Source organism: Pelodiscus sinensis, chromosome 9 (assembly GCF_052426305.1).
Source record: "Pelodiscus sinensis isolate ZL-2025 chromosome 9, ASM5242630v1, whole genome shotgun sequence".
Taxonomy (NCBI): domain Eukaryota; kingdom Metazoa; phylum Chordata; order Testudines; family Trionychidae; genus Pelodiscus; species Pelodiscus sinensis.
In genome coordinates this window covers 67319963-67339449 of record NC_143060.1, presented here as the reverse complement: position 1 = coordinate 67339449, position 19487 = coordinate 67319963, and the positions used below count along the sequence as shown (strand labels likewise).

At 58.0% G+C, this 19487-nt stretch overlaps 1 protein-coding gene and 1 long non-coding RNA gene across 7 annotated transcripts in view; one reads left to right on the top strand and one right to left on the bottom strand.

Moving 5' to 3' along the window:
• Positions 1-4877, bottom strand: part of MTA1 (metastasis associated 1) — an 85705-nt gene extending 80828 nt beyond the window's left edge. For all 5 annotated transcript variants that reach the window (XM_075937074.2, XM_089780647.1, XM_075937077.2 and 2 more), the window contains exon 1: positions 4746-4877. In XM_075937074.2, the coding sequence (XP_075793189.1) occupies positions 4746-4773 (28 nt within the window). In that variant the 5' untranslated portion in view covers positions 4774-4877. The remainder of the gene's footprint in view (positions 1-4745) is intronic.
• Positions 4705-12676, top strand: LOC112543735 (uncharacterized). Of its 2 annotated transcripts, none has more exons than XR_012906074.1 (4): positions 4705-4806; positions 7889-8027; positions 10797-10888; positions 12445-12676. It is a non-coding gene; the product is annotated as an uncharacterized LOC112543735 (long non-coding RNA). The 2 variants fall into 2 exon arrangements; XR_012906075.1 differs by having other exon boundaries at positions 4735-4806; positions 7886-8027.
• The last annotated feature ends 6811 nt before the right edge of the window (positions 12677-19487 follow it).

Below are 19487 nucleotides of genomic sequence, written 5' to 3'. Positions count from 1 at the left end.
AGGAGTACAGTACTTCCCATGGGTGCTAAAGTAACTTCAGGCAATCAGTCTGGAATAGGGATGTAAAATCCTGTTTAAGTGGTTAACCAGATAAAAGGTTTGTTAACCGATTAAAGGGGGCACAGGCGGGAGGACCAAGGCCAGACTGGAACACCCTCTGTGGTGGACCCCCCCCCAGGGCTGGAGTAGCCCCCAGTTAATGGTTAACCAAAACTGGTAAGCATCACCATTAAGGGGGATACTTACTGGTTAACCTTACACATTCCTAGCCTGGATGACCAAAACACAAATATTCAATAGGAAATCAGAAATGTAGGATGATGGTCTTTTCAGAACCCAGAATCCCATTTTAATCATATCCTAAATTCTCTTGTGAGGTGGGCACACAGCCAAATAGTGAAATGGACAGTTCACGCCTTTCAAGGTGATGCAACCAACACAACCTCCTTCCTTGGCTCGGACTGGACTAATACCATCTAATAGGCATGTAAAGATTGCTGGATCATCCACAAAGGGCTTGTAACGCATATCAAGTCAAGACCCCAGCCTTATGTAAAGTAATGGCAAGTGGTAACTCTAGCTAACAGCCCATTCCTAAACATATGACCCACAAAGCAAGGTTGCTGGCATTCAGTGCTCCAGAGATGAGATTCCAGCAAGACCTGTGAGAATGACATTAAACACCAAGCAAATGGTCAGTCCCTGTGAAACAATCGAATGAAGAGTCACAACCTCCTACAATTTCTCTCCTGTACAATCTTGCCCTCAACGTGTTCAACCCAAAGCAGCGATGCTCAGAATTCTCGGAAGCCAAAGCGGCAAAGTTTACCTCAGCTGAGTTACATCATGTCCCCTCACCAAGCCAAATACAATCGGAGGAGTGGGCAAGGGAACAAGGTGAGGGGAGACCGATGAGCAAAAGGACAGCAGTTGGAAGCCAGGTCTGGGAATCAGTCCCCTGCTACACTTTGCATATCACTCCTACCATATCAGCCGTTTTCCCTGGAATTAGCAGCCTAACGGCCTTCGGAAGCCAAAGGAAATGGGGCGTTCTGGGATGCAGGGAGTGGATACAGAACCCAAACCCCTTGAACTAGTCCCTCCCCGCCTCACTCCCAGGAATAAGGAAGCTACACCACAGTTTTCATCCAGGCCACACCACCCTTTATACTCCCGAAAATCCAACCCCATACTCCTGTAGCCTCTCCTCCCAGGAGCCAAACATGGGGCAGTGAGACGTGGGACACGGGCCAGGATGCCTAGATAAAGAGTGGGGTAGGGGGAGAGAAGCCAAGCTAGCAGAGCTATTACCACAAACAGCCATGTTCCTGCACTCCACAGCACTGGCTAATGAGAGAGATTCGCCCTGTCCTTGCCTCCACAGCAACGCACACAACTCCTACAACCCCTCAACTCTGCACTCCCTGCACCACCAGCACCCCAACCCTGCTCCAAAACCCCAACGTGCAGCACACAACTCTGCTCCCCATGCGCCGCCATCCTGCCCTACCCCATCCAGACCTACCCTCTCCCACACACCCCATCCGAACCTACCCTCTCCCAACCCCTCGGCCTGCACACCCATCCAGCCCTACCCTCTCCTGACCGCTCATCCCGCACACCCCATCCAGCCCTACCCTCATAACGCGCACCCCATCCAGCCCTACCCTCTCCCGACCCCTCATCCCGCACACTCCATCCAGCCCTGCCCTCTCCCGACCCCTCATCCCGCACACCCCATCCAGCCCTACCCTCTCCCGACCGCTCATCCCGCACACTCCATCCAGCCCTGCCCTCTCCCGACCCCTCATCCCGCACACCCATCCAGCCCTACCCTCTCCCGACCCCTCATCCCGCACACTCCATCCAGCCCTGCCCTCTCCCGACCCCTCATCCCGCACACCCATCCAGCCCTACCCTCTCCCGACCCCTCATCCCGCACACTCCATCCAGCCCTGCCCTCTCCCGACCCCTCATCCCGCACACCCCATCCAGCCCTACCCTCATAACGCGCACCCCATCCAGCCCTACCCTCTCCCGACCCCTCATCCCGCACACTCCATCCAGCCCTGCCCTCTCCCGACCCCTCATCCCGCACACCCATCCAGCCCTACCCTCTCCCGACCGCTCATCCCGCACACTCCATCCAGCCCTGCCCTCTCCCGACCCCTCATCCCGCACACCCCATCCAGCCCTACCCTCATAACGCGCACCCCATCCAGCCCTACCCTCTCCCGACCCCTCATCCCGCACACTCCATCCAGCCCTGCCCTCTCCCGACCCCTCATCCCGCACACCCCATCCAGCCCTACCCTCTCCCGACCCCTCATCCCGCACACTCCATCCAGCCCTACCCTCTCCCGACCCCTCATCCCGCACACCCCATCCAGCCCTACCCTCTCCCGACCCCTCATCCCGCACACTCCATCCAGCCCTGCCCTCTCCCAACCCCTCATCCCGCACACTCCATCCAGCCCTGCCCTCTCCCGACCCCTCATCCCGCACACCCCATCCAGCCCTACCCTCTCCCGACCCCTCATCCCGCACACTCCATCCAGCCCTGCCCTCTCCCGACCCCTCATCCCGCACACCCCATCCAGCCCTGCCCTCTCCCGACCCCTCATCCCGCACACCCCATCCAGCCCTGCCCTCTCCCGACCCCTCATCCCGCACACCCCATCCAGCCCTGCCCTCTCCCGACCGCTCATCCCGCACACCCCATCCAGCCCTGCCCTCTCCCGACCGCTCATCCCGCACACCCCATCCAGCCCTGCCCTCTCCCGACCCCTCATCCCGCACACCCCATCCAGCCCTACCCTCTCCCGACCCCTCATCCCGCACACTCCATCCAGCCCTGCCCTCTCCCGACCGCTCATCCCGCACACTCCATCCAGCCCTGCCCTCTCCCGACCCCTCATCCCGCACACCCCATCCAGCCCCATCCTCTCCCGACCCCTCATCCCGCACACCCCATCCAGCCCTACCCTCATCCCGCGCACCCCATCCAACCCTCCCCTCCCCCAACCCCTCATCCCACACACCCCATCCAACCCTACCCTCATCCCGCGCACCCCATCCAACCCTCCCCTCCCCTCCCCCGACTCCTCATCCCGCACACCCCATCCAACCCTCCCCTCATCCCGCGCACCCCATCCAACCCTCCCCTCCCCCGACCCCTCATCCTGCGCACCCCATCCAATCCTACACTCTCCCAACCCCTCATCCCACACACCCCATGCAGCCCTAACCTCGTCCCGCGCACTCCATCCAGCCCTACCCTCGTCCCGCGCACCCCATCCTGCCCTACCCTCTCCCGACCCCTCATCCTGCACACCCCATCCAGACCTACCCTCGTCTCGCACACCCCATCCAGACCTACCCTCTCCCGACCCCTCATCCCGCACACCCCATCCAGCCCTGCCCTCTCCCGACCCCTCATCCCACACACCCCATCCAGCCCTACCCTCTCCCGACCCCTCATCCCACACACCCCATCCAGCCCTACCCTCTCCCGACCCCTCATCCCGCACACCCCATCCAGCCCTAACCTCGTCCCGCGCACCCCATCCAGCCCTACCCTCTCCCGCACACCCCATCCAGACCTACCCACAACCCCACACACATTAGCTGCTCCCCCCCAGAGCATCCAGCCCACAACCTCAAAACATGTCAGCCCCCACAACTCCAAGCCCCACATTCTACTCCATCCCTACGACCCACTGCCCCAGAGTCCCCCATCCCCTGCCAGCCCCAATTCTGCCCACAACCCAACTCCGCACTCTGCCCCAGCCCTAAGACCCCCAACCCACATGCACCCCAGATTCTACCCCACTCCCATCTCCCGCCAGCCCCCCACGCTGCTCCCAGCCCCCCCGCGTTCTACACCTGCCCCCCACGCTGCTCCCAGCCCCCCCCGTTCTACACCTGCCCCCCACGCTGCTCCAAGCCCCCCCGCGTTCTACACCTGCCCCCCACGCTGCTCCCAGCCCCCTCGCGTTCTACACCTGCCCCCCAGCCCCCCCGTGTTCTACACCTGCCCCCCACGCTGCTCCCAGCCCCCCCGCGTTCTACACCTGCCCCCCACGCTGCTCCCAGCCCCCCCGCGTTCTACACCTGCCCCCCCTGCTGCTCCCAGCCCCCCCGCGTTCTACACCTGCCCCCCCGCTGCCCCTAGCCCCCCCACGTTCTACACCTGCCCCCCCGCTGCCCCTAGCCCCCCCACGTTCTACACCTGCCCCCCCGCTGCCCCTAGCCCCCCCACGTTCTACACCTGCCCCCCACGCTGCTCCCAGCCCCCCCGCGTTCTACACCTGCCCCCCAGCTTCCCCACGTTCTACACCTGCCCCCCCCGCTGCTCCCAGCCCCCCCGCGTTCTACACCTGCCCCCCCGCTGCTCCCAGCCCCCCCCACGTTCTACACCTGCCCCCCAGCCTCCCCGCGTTCTACACCTGCCCCCCACGCTGCTCCCAGCCCCCCCGCGTTCTACACCTGCCCCCCCGCTGCTCCCGGCCCCCCCGCGTTCTACACCTGCCCCCCCGCTGCTCCCAGCCCCCCCGTGTTCTACACCTGCCCCCCCGCTGCTCCCAGCCCCCCCGTGTTCTACACCTGCCCCCCCCCGCTGCTCCCAGCCCCCCCGCGTTCTACACCTGCCCCCCCCGCTGCTCCCGGCCCCCCCGTGTTCTACACCTGCCCCCCCGCTGCTCCCGGCCCCCCCGCGTTCTACACCTGCCCCCCCCCGGCCCTACCTCCCACCCGGTACATGTTGGCGGCCATGCCCGGGCCGGGCCGCTCCCGCGCCGCCTCCAGGTGCCGGATCCGCTGGAAAATGGAGGCTGGAGCGGCCGGGAGGGGGAGGGGAATTAAAGGGGCCGCGCCGGGCGGGGCGGGTCGGAGCCGGGGGAGGGGCCAATGGGGGCAGGTTAGGGCTGAGGGGAATAACGGGGGGGCGGTTGGAGCCGAGGGGGAGGGGTAATGTGTGGGGGGGGGGCAGGTTAGGGCTGAGGGGAATAACGGGGGGGCGGTTGGAGTTGAGGGGGGAGGGGTAATGTGGGGGGGGGCAGGTTAGGGCTGAGGGGAATAACGGGGGGGCGGTTGGAGTTGAGGGGGGAGGGGTAATGTGGGGGGGCAGGTTAGGGCTGAGGGGAATAACGGGGGGGCGGTTGGAGCCGAGGGGGGAGGGGTAATGTGGGGGGGGGGCAGGTTAGGGCTGAGGGGAATAACGGGGGGGCGGTTGGAGTTGAGGGGGGAGGGGTAATGTGGGGGGGGGCAGGTTAGGGCTGAGGGGAATAACGGGGGGGCGGTTGGAGCCGGGGGGGGAGGGGTAATGTGGGGGGGGCAGGTTAGGGCTGAGGGGAATAACGGGGGGGCGGTTGGAGCCGGGGGGAGGGGTAATGTGGGGGGCAGGTTAGGGCTGAGGGAATAACGGGGGGGCGGTTGGAGCCGAGGGGGGAGGGGTAATGTGGGGGGGGGCAGGTTAGGGCTGAGGGGAATAACGGGGGGGCGGTTGGAGCCGGGGGGGAAGGGGTAATGTGGGGGGGGCAGGTTAGGGCTGAGGGGAATAACGGGGGGGCGGTTGGAGCCGGGGGGGGAAGGGGTAATGTGGGGGGGCAGGTTAGGGCTGAGGGGAATAACGGGGGGGCGGTTGGAGCCGGGGGGGGAGGGGTAATGTGGGGGGGCAGGTTAGGGCTGAGGGGAATAACGGGGGGGCGGTTGGAGCCGGGGGGAGGGGTAATGTGGGGGGGCAGGTTAGGGCTGAGGGAATAACGGGGGGGCGGTTGGAGCCGAGGGGGGAGGGGTAATGTGGGGGGGGGCAGGTTAGGGCTGAGGGGAATAACGGGGGGGCGGTTGGAGCCGGGGGGGAAGGGGTAATGTGGGGGGGCAGGTTAGGGCTGAGGGGAATAACGGGGGGGCGGTTGGAGCCGGGGGGGGAGGGGTAATGTGGGGGGGCAGGTTAGGGCTGAGGGGAATAATGGGGGGGCGGTTGGAGCCGGGGGGAGGGGTAATGTGGGGGGCAGGTTAGGGCTGAGGGGAATAATGGGGGGCGGTTGGAGCCGGGGGAGGGGTAATGTGGGGGGCAGGTTAGGGCTGAGGGGAATAACGGGGGGGCGGTTGGAGCCGAGGGGGGAGGGGTAATGTGGGGGGGGGGCAGGTTAGGGCTGAGGGGAATAACGGGGGGGCGGTTGGAGTTGAGGGGGGAGGGGTAATGTGGGGGGGGGCAGGTTAGGGCTGAGGGGAATAACGGGGGGGCGGTTGGAGCCGGGGGGGGGAGGGGTAATGTGGGGGGCAGGTTAGGGCTGAGGGGAATAACGGGGGGGCGGTTGGAGCCGGGGGGAGGGGTAATGTGGGGGGCAGGTTAGGGCTGAGGGAATAACGGGGGGGCGGTTGGAGCCGAGGGGGGAGGGGTAATGTGGGGGGGGGCAGGTTAGGGCTGAGGGGAATAACGGGGGGGCGGTTGGAGCCGGGGGGGGAGGGGTAATGTGGGGGGGCAGGTTAGGGCTGAGGGAATAACGGGGGGGCGGTTGGAGTTGAGGGGGGAGGGGTAATGTGGGGGGGCAGGTTAGGGCTGAGGGGAATAACGGGGGGGCGGTTGGAGCCGGGGGGGGAGGGGTAATGTGGGGGGGCAGGTTAGGGCTGAGGGGAATAACGGGGGGGCGGTTGGAGCCGGGGGGGAAGGGGTAATGTGGGGGGGCAGGTTAGGGCTGAGGGGAATAACGGGGGGGCGGTTGGAGCCGGGGGGGAAGGGGTAATGTGGGGGGGCAGGTTAGGGCTGAGGGGAATAATGGGGGGGCAGTTGGAGCCGGGGGGGAGGGGTAATGTGGGGGGGGCAGGTTAGGGCTGAGGGGAATAACGGGGGGGCGGTTGGAGCCGGGGGGAGGGGTAATGTGGGGGGCAGGTTAGGGCTGAGGGGAATAATGGGGGGGCGGTTGGAGCCGGGGGGAGGGGTAATGTGGGGGCAGGTTAGGGCTGAGGGGAATAATGGGGGGCGGTTGGAGCCGGGGGGAGGGGTAATGTGGGGGGGCAGGTTAGGGCTGAGGGGAATAATGGGGGGCAGGTTGGAGCTGAGGGGGGAGGGGATAATGGGGGGGCAGGTTGGAGCTGAGGGGGGAGGGGATAATGGGGGGGCAGGTTGGAGCCAGGGGGATAATGGGGGGGGGCAGGTTGGAGCCGAGGGGGGAGGGGTAATGTGGGGGGGCAGGTTAGGGCTGAAGGGAATAATGGGGGGGCAGGTTAGGGCTGAGGGGGATAATGGGGGGGCGGTTGGAGCTGAGGGGGGAGGGGATAATGGGGGGCAGGTTGGAGCCGAAGGGGATAATGGGGGGGCAGGTTGGAGCCAGGGGGATAATGGGGGAGGTTGGAGCTGAGGGGGGAGGGGGTAATGGGGGGCAGGTTGGAGCCGAAGGGGATAATGGGGGGCAGGTTGGGGCCGGGGGGGGGAGGCAATGTGGCGAGAGGGCGGGTAGGAGCGAAGTGGGGCAGGGGCAGTACGGGCTGGCTAGTGGGGGGAGAGGGAGCTGAGGGGAAGGGGCAGCAGGGAGGCTGAGAGGGAAGTGGTGGGCAAGGGGAATAGGGCAGTGGGAAGTGGCGCTAGGGGGATGGGCTGGGAAGGAGGCAGGAGAATGGGGCACAGTGGTAGCCTTAGGGATGGATTCATCCATCCCCAGGGCCCCAGCTGCCATCCTCTGCCCTCGGCCAGATCACACCTGCTCCACACCCTGCGGCCGACAGCAAGCGGGGCCCTGCTGTGCTGGGGCAGCCGGCACTGAGGACAGGCACCCAGCAGACTCTGGAAAGGGGCAAGGGTTGCAAGCGGGAATACGAGGCACTACAGCTCTTTGCCTAGGCGCTCGTACTATACAGCATCATTCTTTGCCTCCTGCCTGCCCAGCAGAGACTGACAGAAGCTGATTACACCACTGTCCAGCTGAGATGGAGGCAGAAGGGAAGCATCAATGTATGGAGGGAGGCTGGGACCGCACCACTGCCGGAAGGAGTGACTATATTTCCCTGCGCTGAATACGGGACACCTGGTAAAATTACTCATATTTAAGCAAGTTCAAAGGCAACCCGTCACAACTATGCAGGACTCACATTCAAATTAACGTCAGGGTGACTGCCCCTTCCTGAAAGAAAGGAATAGTGCTCCCTTGGAATCTTTTGAATGACCTGCTATCGTTAAGGCTGTAGGGTTCATACGTGACAAGGTCACACACACACACACACACACACACACACACACACACACACACCGCCATCCACCTCTCGAGATGACTGACTGATCCAACCCTCCATGTCTGGCTGGGGCTCCAGATGGACCCACCGCTCCAGGGAGCTGGCACAGCAAGCCCAGGGCAAGTTGTGGGGAGGAGCATACAGGGTCACATGCTCCCGTCCCCAGATTGCTGCTGGGGTTCACACCAGAAGGTGGCCAGCAGCAGCCTTGCAGCACTGTGCCGGAGGGAAACGATGACCTGGCCATCTTTCCCCCGCCACCTACCCTGTTCCTCTGTGGCTGGAAGCATCTTGTTTCTTCCCGCCCAGTGTTGAAAGGCAGCTAACACCTCCAGGCTGCTGCTGGCCACTGACAAAACCCACCCAGCTCCTGTCCCCCAACTACAGCATGGACAGGAAACGGTTAAGCCCTAAGGCTGCCCTGTGCGCCAGCATCCTCAAACCTGACTGCAGGGGCTTCAGCCGAAGGAAGTTAAATTTAGATTAACTAACTAATTGAATAGTCAATAGGATTTCCATCGACTAGCCGATTAGTCTATAAGAGCGCTCGGCCTTTGAACTGTAGCAAGAGCCAGCTCGGAAACCACACAGGAAGCACGGAGCCAGCAGGGGATTGGCCCATGCTCCCTGCCCTGGCTCAGCCTTTGAAATATACAAGAAGCCCTGTGGGTTGTACATTTCAAAGGCTAGTACATTCCTTGTACATTTCAAAGGCTCAGGTGCCATAGGGAGCCTGGGGCCAGTAGGGGAGTCCCCACTGGCCTGCCCCAGCTCCCCACAGGGCTTCAGTTTTTGAACTGTACAAGAGCCCAGTATAACGACAATTTCAAAAGCAGAATCGCAGCAGAAGCGGTGGGAGTGGAGACTGCATCAGTCCTGCTCTCTCTGTTTCCTACTGTGCCTCTACCCCCCCCCCCCCCCACGGAGACGGTGCTGGGGGGAACCAGCTTTAGCCAGCTCTCCTCCAGCACCGGCTCCTGCACACACAGCCCTTGCTGCCTCTGCCAGAGGCAGTGAACGGGGGGAAGCAACTAGTCTCATCACTAGTCGACTATGCAATAGGCTTATGCTTATCGGACCATCGACTACACGCTCACATCCCTACTTCAGACAATCTGGCCCGAGAGGAGGGTGCCTAGGGGACCAGGTGCCAGGGTAGGGCAGCAGGGGAAGGGCTGCTGTTGCAGAGCCTGCAGGAGCACTGTGCATACCGGGGACTCGCTCCCCTCTCCTGCTCCAGAGCTTAGTTGACCCTCCTCCTGGCCCACACACTGGGTGGGAGGGGCTTGAGCTTTCCCAGGCCCCAGCCCTGCCAGAGCAGAAGGGGAAGGATGGAGCCTGCCCACCAAGCTGTTGGTGAGCTGAGTGCACCGACCCAGGACTGTGGGGGGTGGAGGAACAGTGGGGCTGGTAGGGGAGGGCAAAGGGGCACAGCAAAAGAGGACAGTGAGGGGCAGCATGTAAAGAGCTGATGAGTGGGCAGCAGAGATGACACGTAGCTGCCTGCCTGCAGGCACCGGCCCCCATAGTGCACAGCTATTGCTGGCCACAAATGGGAGGTCGGGAGGACAGGGCTGCTCCCCAAGAGCCGGCATGCAGCAAGAACAGCACTGGTGGATTAGCAGGAGGAGCGGCCAGCCCCACATGCTGCACCCGCTTCCATCATCAGCCACTGAACTCAGCAGCAGGACTGGCCAGTACTGGGGGAGAGGGAGGGAGGAAATCAGAACACACAAGACAATTTGCCCATTTTCAAGAAGTCAGGACACCTGTAAGAGAGTCTAAATACTAGTCTGTCCTTTTAAAGTAGATCTGGTCACCTTATGGAATATGCTTGACCTTTGCCGAAGTGTTTGACTATGTTAGTGGCCTACAGGGTTCACAGTTGACCCTAGCTTATTATTAGATGACAGATATCTATTCCTCCACTCAACTGGGGCCAGGATGCTTGAAATTGGCCCCAAATGGACCAATTAAGTAATATTATACCCATGCAAGTAGAACTTCTTCCTAAACCCAAGGGCTGTGTCTAGACTGGCAAGTTTTTCCGCAAAATCAGATGATTTTGTGGAAAAACATGCCAGCTATCTACAGTGGCCGCTTGAATTTCCGGAAAAGCAGTGACGATCTCATGTAAGATCATCAGTGCTTTTCCAGAAATACTATGCTGCTCACATTTGGGAAAAAGACTTTTCCAAAAGACTTTTGCGCAAAAGGGCCAGTGTAAGCAGCACAGTACTGTTTTCCGCAAAAAAGCCCCGATGGCGAAAATGGCAATCAGGGCTTTTTTGCGGAAAACCACGTCTAGATTGGCCACGGACGCTTTTCCGCAAAAAGTGCTTTTGCAGAAAAGCATCCTGCCAATCTAGACGTGCTTTTCCAAAAATTCTTAACGAAAAACTTTTCTGTTAAAAGCATTTTCAGAAAATCATGCCAGTGTAGACGTAGCCAAGCAGTTAGCATCATGACCCCTCAGGAAAAAGTTATTTTCTTCTAACATGGAACTGTAGTAAGCTAAAGAAAACCAAAATTATTCCTGAAGCTGTTCTCTCTCTGTTTCCGTCTAGTGCATCTGTTCCAATCATTCCCAGCCTTCCATGCTTGGATTTCTGCGACAGCGGTAAGGAAACAGCCTCACATTTCCCTCAACGTGAACAAGGTAACAAACATCTAATAAAAGTTAAAGAATCCCAGCAAGACACCAGCTTCATCTAGAGTTAGGTCTTGTCTTCTGACCTCAAGGAGTTTTGTCCAATTGAAAGTCACTTGAATTTTCAAATATCACAGTGAGAAACTGCTGTCCAGTAGCTTCAGCAAGGTTACCTCCCTTCACTATGGCAGCCACCAGAGTACCTTTGTAGTTAGGGTCACGTCAGTCCTGCTGGGCTTGGAACCAGCTGAAGCTACTTCCTCTTCCTTCTTAATTAGTTTTGACCATACAGAATTTCCATCTGCAATTTGTTTTGCTGGTGCTGTTCAGTACGTTTCCCTGTTTTTTTCAGGCCTGGGTTTCCTACTTTAACTTTGAGTATGCTGACAGTTAAAGAAGAAAACCAAAGCACCTTTCAGATGTGGACCCTCTGAGCTCCACAACTTTTGAACAAGACCACTCAGACCTAAAACGTACCTGTGCGATTAGCACCCAGAGGCATATACAAGTTTAACAAAATCTGCTTTAAAACCGGTTTCAATTAAAACGGGACAACATTGCTCTGTAGATGAGACCTTAAAAAAGACTGTGTGGAACCTTGGAGCCTACATCTCTCCTGTGAAAGATTCTATATGTTAGTCTGGATAAATAGTTATTGCAATTTAAAGGTACCACCTTCTCCAGCTCAGAACATTTGCCCAAGATTTAAATCTCAGGACCCCTGATATAAGATGTTCCCTCTAAAACCAATAAATACAAAAGGTTTTTCAACTGCACAGTCACCACTAGCCACGTATGCTCCTCAGTTATCTTCAGCAGCAGCCCTCTTTGGCCTTGCGTGGCTTCAGTAAATCACAGAGTCCTTATCAATCTTCTAAGTAAACTGGAGAAAACTAACATCTCTCTCCCCTGTGCGTTGCTAAGAGTGGGTTTACTTTGTTATGAGTCCTATTTTGATTCCACTTGCACAGTACCAGAATTAAATCCATCCACCTGAAATTTTGGTCGCACACCTCTGCTGGAGAAGTTTTAACATTTGCTTTTGCAGGTGTGAGGCTTGTTGGACACAAATACTTAATTTGTACAGCTGAGAAAGCCAAGTTATTTTACATGTCGAAAAGTGTTAGATTTTTGTTGCTGTTGTCATGAGAACATGGTACCTTGGAAACAGCTTGGGAACCTTTGTCCTCCATCAGGACTGGTGCCTTGTACAATGTTCTAATTTTGGAGGAATTACTCTTAGAAGGGGTCTAAACATTTCCCCAAGTTTTCAGCACTCCATGAGCACCGTGCAAACTTTAGAAACAGTCTAGGCAAAGTTATTAAACCACGCCCTCCCTCCACACACACACAGCAACCTAGACCATTTCCTTACAAAGAATCTTCAATGCAAACTACCAAGAGCAATTCCATTCAGTTTTTGTTAAGAAAATCCAGGAATTCTCCTCCTTACAATAACACTTGGCTGTATATTTGCTCCCCCCCAGTTCAGTCAAAGCTAGACAGACCTCTGGTTGCATTTCCTATACCTTGTAACTAGCAATTTCCTCCTTCCTCCCACCCAGTGCCAGGAAGCAAACATGACTGAGGTTTCTACAGCAGACATCATTGGCTCTGACAGGAGCACCAGAGAACTGCCTTGATCTCTCGGTGTCTGAATACACCCCTATACTCACGCCCTGACTACAAGGGTAATCGTCTTTGTGCAAGTTAGCTTGTGGAAGGTACCCTCTGAAGACCCAATTGGCTGGCTGGTATTGTTCTAATAAAATGTGTGCAGCAACGTTGTATGTGAAATTAAGATTCCCGGACATCATTAATACACGTTGCAAACACCACCGCCCTCCTCAGGCAGAAGGCAGGTGTGTCAAACAAAGGAAGGAATGTGTGCTTGCTGTAAATTGCATTTAGGTGGTAAACAGAGTCATCAAGAAGGAAGGGAAAACAAAGAAAGCTTTTAACTGGCGAAAAAGCCAGCATGGAACATCCTTCCCCATAGTCAGACTCAGGTGGAAATGTTCCACCAGAAGGGAACTGAAGCTATGAAAGGAGGGTCTCCCAGGGGCCCCCCTCCTGTTTGCCTTGGCATCACATCTAGGGTGACACAGGAAAACAATCATTGGCTGGGGGGAGTGGGGAGGGGGACAGAGGGATCCTCATGACCTGTAAGTTTGAGCAGCAACATTGCCAGAAGCTTGTAGGGAGAATCTTTATTTCAGTCTAATAGCATTTGCTACGCTAGCACTGGAAAGCGTTTCATCTGTTCTTCTCGAACCATTTCTGACTTTTAGGCCTCATTACTCGTGCTCTCTTGCAATCCCTCTTTGTAGTTAACAGCTAGTTTTACTGTTTTCTCTCACCCAGTGAGAGTCTGCTAACGCCATTTAATAGAATAAGCAGATAGATTATCCCCCAAAGGAATAATGGACTTAAACTATTTGTAAGATCATAAGAATGACCTACTGGGTCAGACCAAAGGTCCATCCAGCCCAGTAGCCTGTCTGCTGTCAGTGGCCAATGCCAGGTGGTCCAGAGGAAATGAGCAGTGATATATTTACTCCCTGTCGCTGGCTCCCAGCCCTGGCACACACAGGCTAAGGACACCATCCCCGCCCAGCCTGGCTAACAGCCATTGATGGACCTGTCCTCCATGAATTTATCTAGCTCTTTTTTGAACCCCATTATAGTCCTGGCCTTCACAACGTCCTGTGGCGAGGAGTTCCACAGACTGACTGCATTGTGCAAAGAAATCCTTTGGTTTAAATCGGTTACCTATTAATTTCATTTGCTGACCCTTGGTTCTTGTGTTGAGAAGGAGTAAATAGCACTTCCTTATCCATTTTCCCTACACTAATCATATCTCCCCCTTGCTATTTTCCAAGCTGAAAAGGTCCAGTCTTATTAATCTCTTCTCACACAGAAGCCATTCCTTTCCCCTAATCATTTTTGTTGCCCTTCTCTGAACCATTTCCAATTCAATAAATCTCTTTTTGAGATGGGACGACATCTGCATGCACTATTCCAGATGTGGGCGTCCCATAGATTTATACAGAGGCAGTAAGATATTCTCTGTCTTGTTCTGTCCCTTTCTTAACAACTCTCAATATTCTGTTTGCTTTTTTGACTGCCGCTGCACACTGAGTGGATGTTTTCAGAGAACTCCCCACAAGAACTCTCAGATCTCTCTCGAGTGGTAACAGCTAATTTAGACCCCAGCATTGTATACACAGAGTTGGGATGACGCTGGCTGGGCAGCACTAGACGTAGGTTTCTGGGGGAGATCCAGGTCTGGGGGTGCATTAGGATCACCCTGCAGTGTAACCCAGGCTGGTGAGAACCAGGGAGTGGCTGGCCGGCTGCAGTCACACACAGACACTCAGGGTGTGGCCGGCACGTGGGAAGGCTGTTTGTGAGTGGCTCAGGTCACGTGGATTGGGGAGAGGAAGAGAGTGGGGTCCTGGGCATAGGAAGCTCAGCCGCCCCGCCCCGACTATACAGGTCAGAAATGTTGTTTACTTGCACTACTGGTCACACCCTGCCTTCAACACAACAGTCTCCTCCTCTCTGAGGGGACCAAGTCCTGAGAGAAGGGAAGGGGAAACCCTGGCAGACACAGTTCCTGGTAAGGTGCACGCCTGTGCGCAAAAAGTTCTTCCCTTGCTCACCGACTCGAGAGGCGTGCGGCTGCTCCAACAGGTGGGGCTGGCTGAGATGGCGTGGTGAGGGAGCTGCTAAGGCGAGGGGCCAGGACCTGCTGCCTCCATGTGCCAGGGGAAAAGCCTGCTCCAGTGACCAGGGCTGCCATGTGGCAGGGGTTGTAGGGGCCTGTTCTGGCACCTGGGGCCTGGAATAATCAGGACGTGCTGCATGGCGGGTACAGGGAGAGGGGGGGAGTGGTTCTGCTCCGGCAGCTGGGAACAGGACGGGTTGCATGGTAGGAGGAGGGAGGTATTCTGCTCCAGCGACCGGGGTCGGGACGTGCCATATGGGGGGTTCTGCTCCAGTGACCGGGGTCGGGACGTGCCATATGGGGGGTTCTGCTCCAGCGACCGGGGTCGGGACGTGCCATATGGGGGGGTTCTGCTCCGGCAGCTGGGAACAGGATGTGTTGCATGGCAGGAGGAGGGGGGGTATTCTGCTCCAGCGACCGGGGTCGGGACGTGCCATATGGGGGGTTCTGCTCCAGTGGCCGGGAACACGTGTCAATCAATTGGCACACATCCCAGCCCGCGCACAGGGCCTCAGTAGAGGGAACAGTGCTTGCAGGCACTCCTGGGCATCGAGGAAGCTGGCCTAAAGGGTGCATCCTGCTGTGCCGGGAGGCAGCGGGTGAAGCAGCAACTGTGGAACTGGGCTGTCTAGTCTGGCGCATGGCGAGCAGCAGGCACCGAGCCGGAGGCGCCCGCACCAGGCAGGCGCGATTGCCCCCCACGTGCTCCGGGGCATTTCAGGTGCACGCCGTGTGGCAGGAGCAGCAGGATGAAGCGCTCGGGCAGCTCGCCAGGGCGCAGGTGGCCCCTGCAGCGCCTGTCCCAGGCTCACTCCTGACGCAGACTGGCTGGGACAGTAACTCACTGAACAGGGAGGTTAAGTCAGTCGATACCGAGCAGCTTCCTCGTTCAACGGGCACTGTCCAATAGCCACGCAGCGTCTGCCCCCGCCTCCCGGCCTGGCCTCTGCTCAGGCACCACTCCTGTGCAGGAACTCTGGTTCTTCCAATCAGGCAACAGAAACAATACCATGTGACTTAGGACCAATCACTTATCAGAACTGTGGGGGGCAAATCCCAGCAGACACTGCAGGAGAACTCCATAGGCAAGTATTGGGACGCGAATCCAAACGGTTCTGGGCACATTCGGTGGCTGCCTTTCACACGGAGAAATGGACCAAGCCACAGCGGATCGGTTATTCGCTACACGGCTGAACCAGCTTCTGCCGGAAAACTCACTGCTGGGGCCAGAGCCTTTGCAGGTGCCAATCAGAACAGGCCGTTGCCTTACCCCGAAGCGTGCTGCACCCAGCGGCTGAGAATCAGGCCTGGATTGATTCCATCACCTCTTCTTCTGACCTCCGTCCACCACCTCACAACAGGGGCTGTAGGGCAGCGGTGCTCAGACTGACACTGAGCCCCCTTTCCCACAGCAGCCTGGAGTGGGACCCCCCCGCCTCAAATCAAAAACATTTTCATATTTAGCAGTGACAAATGCTGGAGGCGACCGAGGGCACAACCCCCAGGGGTGAAGCCCTGCTCTATGGCATCTCCAACAACTGCTGAAACAAAGGCTGATGCAGGTAGGTCCGTTGGCTTCTCAGCAGCGTCCTCCTCATCCTGGCTTGCTTGCATTACTGCTGGGGACCTGCTGCTTCACGCCGTCTTGTGCCTCATTTACGTAGGCTTCCTGTTTGGGACGTTTGCTCTGCAGCTTGTCTCTTCGTGCCTCCGCCTCTCTTATAACCGACTCTGCACTCTCCATGGTCAAGGCGAGTTCTGGAGCCAGCCTTTCCAAGATGGGCGCAGCCCGTGTTGGCATGAGCATAGTCCTCACCCTGTTTATATGATCAGTAGCTTGCAGCCTTGGCGACAGCTGAGCTGGCTGCAGCAGCTTCAGGGCCGTGAACATTTAGTAACCCACACCTCTCCCGCCAACACCCTACCTTCCGCACAGCAGAGCTGGAGGCACACTGGTGGCAAGCTTGCAGAATGCGCCCTGGTGCCGGCGGGGGGCGGTTTCAAATGCTCGGAGCTCAGTTAAACTCCGTTTCTGCTGACTAAGGGCAGACCCTCTCCCCTGAGAAGTACCTCCCTGCTCCTCTCCCAAGAAGAAGGTCAGGCCGAGGCAGCCCTGTTTGCTGTGATGTGGTTTGCGTTAGTCAGGTGCAGGAGTACACCACACCCAGGCAGTGTGTGGGTTACACACAGGGATTTGCATTCTTGCTGACTAAGCTTAAAGGAACAGCCATTCTCTAGGCCCTCCCACCTCAAGATTTCCAAGCACCAAATGGCAGCTGCCAGCCGTGGAGCTGGGCCAGTATTATCCCCATTTTACTGATGGGCAAACTAAGTGCTCTGCCAAGATCACCCTGAAAGTCTGCAGAAGAGTCCGGTGGAGAATGCAGGTCTGTTTCAGACAAGCACAGGCCTGCATTCCACAGCTAAGCCAGCCAAGGAACGGCACAGCTAAGAAACAAGCCTATATTCACAGGTCACAAATGCCTGGCGTCCCTCCATGGCTGGCAGAGAACCCCACTTCGGTACAGGAGAAAATTTCGGGAGCGACGGCAATCCTAAGTGAAAAGCAGTTTGAATTTGTGAAGAGTTTTCTGCAAGAGACGTGTATTTAGAACACAGCTTGACTTCTCTCCCCTAACATTCCCCTTGCTAAAGGCATTGTAGCAAGAGCCCCCCAGCCTCTGGTAGCAGGGCAAGGCATCATGCTGCCACGCGGTGTACAGTTTCCTCCTAGCGTCACAGACAGGTATCACATCGGCCCTCTAGCGGACACACCGAGCTAAGGCACACAAGCCGACCCCCTCCCCCAGCAGGGAATTGCACACTTCTTGCTACGACACAGGCTGTCCCGATACACAGATGCGCAGGCTCTGCGCGCCGCATGGCTGGGCCAGGATCTCGCCCTGCGCACGGGCAGGAAGACGCAGTGTGGTTTTCCGTCTGGAGCCTGCGCTCCGGGCTGGCTTTTCTTATTCCGTGGGAGGAAAGAGCCTTTCCTGGGCCAACTAGCTGCAAATGAGAGAAGTTCTGGAGCTACCTGGAGGTCGTCCTCACATCTGGGCATGGGGCCTGCAGAAGAGCTCTGTGGAGCTGTGTCTCCAGTATCCCGGGGCCAGCACAGCTACAGCAACACTGCAAATGGCCAGTCTACCCCGTTCCTTGACCTTGCATTGACCTTAACAGTGTCAGCAGGGGGGGCCAACAGCTTCTGTGGGCCCCCAGGCAAGACTGGGGGGGCTAGTCTGGCTCCATGCTCCCAAAGGTGGGGGCTCAGAGGAAAGGGGCAGGCCGGGGCTGCCAGCTCTCAGGAGTGCACTGGAGTCTGGGGGAGCTGTGCCCCCCCCAGCTGCCTGCAAAGCAGTACTGGGCCGCACAGCACTCCGGCAGCTAGTCACAGGGCCTGGGTCTCCCCTGAGCCCCAGGGCAACTGCCCCCTCCCCCACCCCACTGGCGGGCCTGGGTGTCAGAAGTTCTGCTACAGATCAGACTGGATGTGACGCGTGCAGGACGGCTGGCTGCCGAAAGCCCATGCTCACTGCTCTCCGGGGAGCCCAGCCCCTCTACTCCATCGCATTCCTGGTTCACACAGGGAAAGGCCGGCAACACTCGGGTGGTGTGCGCCTGGGGATACAGTGCAGCTGAAAGGCTGAGTGTGGCCACTGAGATGGGGGGTGACAGCTAACACGAAGCACCCAGGGCGGGGCCGAGGCAGACTGCTCTCCTAAGGCTGGGCTCTCACGGATTGCCCGCCACACTCCATGCGAGGGAAGGGCTCCAGGGGACAGGACTATGCTAAGCAAAAGCTTACAGGCTAATGCTATAGACGATACGCATTTCCTGCCACTGGCCAGCAGCCCGGTTCACGCCGGGTCCGGGACCCAACCCCGCTGCAGCTCTGGATTTAACATGCATGAGGAGCCAGGCAGGCAGCCCAGCTCAGTTCCGGCAGCAGTGTGGCACGACAGGCAGCCAGTCCATGAGAGGAGCTGGTTTTTGAACTGGCTCCCCTCCCGGACCAGCTCCTGCCTAGCACCCCACCTGGCAGAGGCAGCAGGGGGATCCTCAGTGGCAGCTGCTGGTCCCACCCCCAGGGTATGTCTACACTACCCCGCTAGTTCGAACTAGGGTGGTAATGTAGGCATACCGCACTTGCAAATGAAGCCCGGGATTTGAATTTCCCGGGCTTCATTTGCATAAGCCGGGCGGCGCCATTTTTAAATGCCGGCTTGTTCGAACCCCGTGCCGCGCGGCTACACGCGGCACGGGCTAGATAGTTCGAACTAGCAAGCCATTCCGCACTATCTGTACGCCTCGTTCCACTAGGGTGGTAGTGTAGACATACCCCCAGGGACTACAGACTAGTCGAGTAACCAACAATTCATGAGGTTGCCCAACTTCAATTAACTGATACGGAACAACCCTCGACTGTGGCATGGGAAATGGTGCTGAAGAGCATCACATGGACAGGAAAAGAGCTACCGGAGTCAAGAAGCCAGCTCACATGCAGCCTGACCATCAGGAGAAACGCTTCGGTCTGAACACAGCTGGCAGCAGCAATGGCTTCCCGGAGCCAGTGCCGAGAAAGTTTGGTCGCTAGTGCAGGCACTAGGCAGCCCCCAGCTGCATCACAGCACCCCTGAGACTTGGCTCCACCATGTCTCCCTCTCACTCACTGCCCTGGGGCAGAAGAAAATGCCCCATCTCCCCAGCAGATGAGCCATTCCAAAGCACCAGATCAAAGCACTGCCAGCTAGTAACAGGTTTCCTGAGCCAGAGAGTTTCCAAGTGTAGGCAGTTCCCAGGTGTACAGAGCTACACGTTGCAGCCACTTGAGCGTGGGGCAGGTCGCAGGAATGGACGGCTGCTCCCAGCCAAAGG